The following is a 6,651-nucleotide window of genomic DNA, read 5'->3' on the forward strand; positions in this document are numbered from 1 at the left end:
GAGAACGAGGCGCAGCTGGATGACATCATCAGGGAGGCGCAGCGTCAGAGCCGGGAGGGCCGGTCAACACTACTCAACGTCCTCATTGGGAAGACCAACTTCAGAGAGGGCTCAATCTCTGTGTAACGCTACTCCTGAAAACTCCACGATACTCCTCCTGCCAGCCAAAGGAACTAAACAGTCAGAATGTGCTTCTCTTCTGTCCTGCTGTGGGCCGGTGAGCCCTGAGTGAGCGTTAAGAGAATCACTCCAGCTTAACCTCACTCATGTGGCTGACCAGAGACCAGTGTGATCGAAGGGGTACTGCAACAGTGAGGTGGTTGGAATGAAAGTAAATATATTATTCTAGCTTATTAGCGCCCCCTGGGGGCAAGGGAATGGAATGCTGTTGTATGCCGTGCTCTGCTGCTTGACTCCAATGTGCTGCACTGGTTCTGTAGAAAAGGGAATGATATCAATGGTTATGTGTGGAACTCTAACTCTCCTCTCCTCCGGTTAGCAGTACTTCAGCCTAGCATACTTTTTAAGTTCCTTGAAGGCCTTATGATTCAACTATATATGTGTTGATATTGGGAAATAATTGAATTGCACTTAATTATTGTTTTTTATTATTATTATTATTATTATTGTTTTATTTTATTTGTGAGCATCTATTTGAAATCAATAGAGATGTCTTTTTTTCCTTACAAAATTAGAAAAAAATTAACGACAAAATGACAGGATCGAATTGACAGTTTCAAATATCAGGTCCATCCTGAAAAACACATGCTACAGAATACTAACGTAACTGAGTACCAAGTCTGAATGTAAAATATCATTTTACAAGTCAGTATCACCTGGGAGTTCTCTGTGAAAAACAATTGTACTAAGCAGAGCACTCACGTAACATCCGATTTAATGTTTAAGAGCACTTCAACCCTGATCAATCAACAGCTCAGTTACATGACAGCCAATCCTATAATCTTATCTTTGTATGATTTCTATAAAGAATGGCTTTGTCGGAGCGTTCACCATTATGCCTGTAGTGGACGCAAATCAGTCTGAAAGGCAGTGCTGAATGGGACTGGAACAATGAACATGTTTGGTGTTGCAATAAAGACATGAACTGATAACCGAACTGATTCCCTCTCTTGCTATTGTCATTTGTATGATCTCATCATGGAATGGTGGATGAAGAGACAGAGATCAGATCACCTCATGCTTCACTCACTCACTGTGATAAGAAAAGATATCTTGAAGCTTGTCCCCGTTTTGTTAGAATAGTAGGGGATGGCCGAGGAACCCAGGACAGCATTGATTGGCTGTTAACCTGGTAGTTTATCTTATAAAGCACAGTCCTGGTAGCCTGACAACAAGACAAATCTTAAGGCACATTTGTATTTTCTGTCAGATCAATCGAATGACCCACCCATTCAAGCCGATTTCCAACTCGCCAAAATCCCAAGAACCAATCACAGCCACTTATCCGCCATGAGGCGGGCTTTATATGATGACAGGCAGATACACAACCAGTGGGTGTGCAGATGTCGGCGGCATTATTAAACAATGTGTTTCTGATTTTTTATTTGGAATTGATAAGAGCTGTGTACCACTGTACATCCTGACGTTCCTGTCTGTCAGGTCACATGGATGCTAGACAGACCTTGACAACTAGCTATGGCAACTATATGGCAACTAGTTCAACAAGTGCATGTAATGACATAAGCGATGAAATCAGGCTTGTGCAAAATTCCCAATTTTAGAATTGGCCTCCTTTGAATTCATGAATAGGAATTTGATTTGAATTGGCTCCGCCCCACAGGAAGTTGAATTTGAATTGGAAGTGGAATAAAATTCCTGGCCATTCAAAGCAATTCCACAAGCACAACAGAATACACACAATGTGATGAATATCACACACATTGAGTTTTGGGGAGGTTACTTTGGAAATGTAATTGGTTACTGTTTTAAGTTCAAAAGTTGTGTGTTTGATGCAATCATATCTGACATACAGTATACTGAGAAGCTTCATTAGGCCTTCTGCCCTTAAATTATGTATAATGAATTTCATTGAATTTCAATTCTGCTTTCTTTAATTCAAATTCGAATGGTAATTCTACATTCTAGTTTTCACCTAAATTCAGTTTTCAATTCAAATTCATTAACTGAATTGGAATTCAGGAGTCATTCTCAATTCAATTATGAATTTTGCACAAGCCTGATGTTGCAACCAGTTGAACCACAGTGCCCTCCTAATATTATACATATTAAGCAAATAAATATACTGGCAGATAAAATGCAGTCTGGATACGTGCGCTGGTAAGAAATGAAAGAGTAGTGTAAATCTGATGATATAACCAGAGAAGGTCTCCCCACAGAAAGCCAAAGAGTGAGGCATGCTGGGAGGGAAAGAGGAAGTGCTGAACTCCAGCCCTTCTATAGCAGCAGGTGCAGCGATCAGGTAACTCAGGGACTGAAAAACACGAACAGGCAGTAAAACACTACGGTTGTAACAGGTGTGTTTGTTTGGCAGTTGGAAGGGATGGATTGGTTGGTAATATCAACAACATATTTCTCCCTCACAAGCACATCTTTAACATTTATTCAAAGAGCCTAACTGTACAAAATGCACCACTACTGGTCTTTTGGTAGGTAGGAATACATAGACATAATCAGCCATAGTAAACACAAGCCTGAACAGGATTATAATAAGGTCACATATTACATGAGTTTATATATAGCACATTTGCATGTTTTTATAGCCAGAGGACTTGGTGAATGTTCAGTTGAAGACATGTCATATTTAAAATCCTTAATAAAAGCAAAAGACATAATAATGACAAAAAATATCAAAATGAACATTCATGTATAAAGAATTTGGCCAAAAAAATACCACAAATCTTTGTAAAATATTGATATGCCATCTAGGCTACAGTAGTGTGTGAGGTCTCTGGACTCACTGTACCCCCACTAGCATCACATTTGGATTCACTGTACCCCCACTTCGCATCGCATTTTCTTTGCTTTTCAGTGTGGCTTGTGATTGTTACCCTGTTCATCCACCCAAATGTTTTCCCCGTATTTCTGCCACTTGATGTTGTAGTCTCTGGTCACAATAAAGGACCTGTTGGTTTGGATTTCTTTATTTTCAGCTATTTTCTTCACATACTCATCATTGGAGCTGTCGCTCTCCACATAGACGCTGACGTAAATTGGCCCAACCATGTCCAGTTTTGCGAAACAGTCTCTCGGGATCCGCTCAAAGCCGACACGGGTATCGGCTTTATACTCCAACGTAACAGAGCCGTCCCCCCTGTTAGAAAGAGTCACCAGGGCGCTGGTCAGCTCCAGGTTATCCGTGGTGTAGTACAAGCGAACGGGCGCCCCTGTGGCGTTGGCCACGTGAGTGATGGTGCTTCCGTGAGTGATGGTCTTTATCAGACTGCTCCACATTGTTCTTATTTCAGAGCGAAAGACCTGCGGAGCAGATGTAGAAGATGCAGTGATGCTGCTCAAATTCCTAATGAGAATACGTACAGTAGCCTAGGCTACAACTGCAGAACTGGCCAATAATACATGATTGATTCGCTTTGAGGACAGATAAACAAACAAAGACAATGTTTTGCAAATCAAAAAGAGTGTGGTGCAGCAAACTCTCTATTTTACACATAGGCCTACATATGGCTTGGGTTGACCTAAACAAGTATTTCATTCTGTCACTTTCAAAAGATAACGGTTTCTGTAATATTGTAGGCCTAAATACTTTTCCCCTCTAATAGAACACATTTTGAGAATATTGTGTCATGTTGCGAGTGATCTTGACCTCTTGAAACATCTTAATGTTGTGTGTATATATATAGCCTATATATGATATAAGCCCATATCTACAATTCAAATATTTGAATTTGAATTTTAGATGGGCTTATATCCACCGCCGTTTGATTCCCCACCCACTTTCTCTGTTCCAAAACTGTTTTTCTCTGTTTGTCAGAAGAGACAGAAACGTTTCAATTAGATTATAATTTACTTACCAAGGACAAAAGCCAAAACTTTCAAAATAGATGAAAAGTAGAGTATATGTGCTGTCCTCTTGTGACTGAGCAGAACTCTCCTGAGAGGACTGCAGTCTTCACTCTAAGAGCAACAAGGACATCCTGATGAACGGAGCTCAGAGATGCGACCAGGCAGCGGTGCAACGACCAGTATCAGCTTTTTGAGCTCGCCTTGTTTCCTCTTCTTTGGTGGGTGTGTCCAAACCCCGCCGTGTAACAGTTTTTTTTTTTCGATTGCTTAGACCAAAACACTAAAATCAAAAGCTATTTCAGGAAGCCCTATAGGCTACACTGAAGGAGTATACCTTCAGCCCAAGTTTGCACAGCTGATGAGCAAAATGTCAGTCTCACACTTGATATGCAAAACTCTAGACATAGGCTAGAGTATGTCACTTTAGATGCAGAAATCTCAGATAGTCTCCTCCGTGCTATTTTAAGACACCTTACAAAATACCCATGAACCAGTTGATTAAGCACAACTATAAAAATATTCAAAGGCCTAACTGTTAACTCAACAATGAGTCCTTCCTAAATAGGTGACTGTAGAAGGCAACAGGTGAGCCCCTGTCTTCAACAGAAAGGCATGTTGCACCAAGAGGAAGATTGAGGAGGGGGAGATGAGAGCCCTCACTGTACAGGTCTTGTGCTTGGTCAGTATATTCTTGTGCTCTAGGTCTTCCACTAATCCCATTGAACAGTATTTTTGAAAATAAAATCAAGCAAACACTGTATCCTAAGAAAATGTGTTTTGCATTGAGTAGCCTACTACCCAACATTGGCCACGTTTCCCAGATTCGTTAAAAAGCTCTTAAGTGCTAAGATCTTCTTAGGAGTATTCTTAGAACGTTCTTAGAGCGCTCCTAAGAAGATCTTAGCACTTAAGAGCTTCTTAACGAATCTGGGAAACACGACCATTATGTGTAACTGAAACAAGAATAATTGATTGATTGATTGATTGATTGATTGATTGATTGATTGATTGATTGATTGATTGATTCAATTCAATTCAATTAAAAAAACTTTATTTATCCCCGAGGGGCAATTTCTCCATGCAGGCATAGTGACATATAAGACGCACGACAAAAGACAAGACAAAAGGGAGAACAGGACAGACAGGGGTGTGTGTGTGTGTGGGTCCGTGGGTCCCAGTCTCCTAGTACCAGGAGAGAGAGGGGGAGGGGACTGGGAGCATATTTGAGTTCAGAAGTCGAATAGCCTCAAAAGTAAAAGTAGCCTCCCTCCTGTTGGTCCTAGCAAGAGGACAGCGCAGACGCCTGCCAGAGGGCAGCTATTCAAAAACTCTGTGTAAGACATGGGTAGAGTCTTCTAAGATGGAGTTGGCTTTTCTTAGGGTTGCCTTGTCATGCAGTGACGTCTGAGACTGAAGAGGGTGGCCAATGATTTTAGAGCAAGAAAATTCTCAATATTTTTTACACCTCCTTTATTGAAAGTATACTTTCAATAAAGGAGGTGTAAAAAATATTGAGAATTTTCTTGAATTTTCTTGCTCACTCCAAAGGAGTATAGTTTCCTCAAGAAATACTGCCGCTGTTGACATTTTTTGAGAATCACCTCTGTGTTGGAGTCAAAACGCAGTTTGTCATCAATGATGGTGCCCAGGTATTTGTACTCCTGTACAACTTCAACAGGTTCCCCATGTATTATAGTTGCAGTCCTGCATCCTCCATGCTTACTGAAGTCAATGAACATCTGTTTTTTGTAACATTAAGCTCCAAAAAGGAGCTATCACACCATTCCACAAACTCACTGAGGACAGGCCCGTGATCTTGGATAGAACCTGATAACAGGGACAGGAGAACAGTGTCATCGGCAAACTTCACTAGATGACGATCAGGATGGCGGCTTCTACAGTCATCTGTGTATAAGATGAAAAGCAGTGGTGAGAGGACACAACCCTGGGGTGAGCCTGTGGATGTGTATCTGCTGTCAGAGAACCTGTTGTTGACCAGCACCTTCTGTGTTCTTTGTGTGAGAAAGTCTGTGATCCACAGAATTAGCTGATTATCCAAGTTGAAACAGTTGATACGTTTTTTAGCCAGCATGTGAGGTTGAATGGTGTTGAAGGCAGACGAGAAATCTGCAAATAGGAGTCGGGCAAAAAAATTTGGGATTTCTAGATGTGCATGGATGGTATTCAGTATGTAGATTTTGGCATCATCCACCCCTCTTTTCGCACGATATGCAAACTGAAGAGGATCCATCTTTGAAGCTGTGGCGTTGATGATATGAACTTTCACAATCCTCTCAAAGGCCTTCATGACAAGGGAGGTGAGGTCAATGGGTCTTAGGTCATTCAGGACTTTAATGCTGGTCTTCTTGGGGATGGGAATAACTGTGGATTGATTGATTGATTGATTGATTGATTGATACACTGATATGCTTGAGATGATTTATTTTATTTATACACTGACCATATGCTATGAGATGATTTATTTTATTTTATTCTTTTATATATATATATATATATATATATATATATATATATATATATATATATATATATATATATATTTATACACCTCCATGTTTTCCCTATTAAAATACAGTTACACGAGTAGTCACACGACCAAGTATGGTGAGACAAAATAAAATGTGGTGC

The 6,651-nt window shown here is 40.4% G+C and overlaps 1 protein-coding gene across 1 annotated transcript in view; it reads left to right on the forward strand.

Annotated features, from left to right (window-relative positions):
* ilvbl (ilvB (bacterial acetolactate synthase)-like) overlaps positions 1-1,112 on the forward strand; it is a 15,167-nt gene extending 14,055 nt beyond the window's left edge. The window contains exon 15 of the mRNA XM_062552654.1: positions 1-1,112. This exon is cut by the window's left edge and continues 53 nt beyond it. Coding sequence (XP_062408638.1) covers positions 1-126 — 126 coding nt within the window. The 3' untranslated portion in view covers positions 127-1,112.
* The last annotated feature ends 5,539 nt before the right edge of the window (positions 1,113-6,651 follow it).

The sequence above is a fragment of the Sardina pilchardus genome, chromosome 13 (genome assembly GCF_963854185.1).
Source record: "Sardina pilchardus chromosome 13, fSarPil1.1, whole genome shotgun sequence".
NCBI lineage: Eukaryota > Metazoa > Chordata > Actinopteri > Clupeiformes > Clupeidae > Sardina > Sardina pilchardus.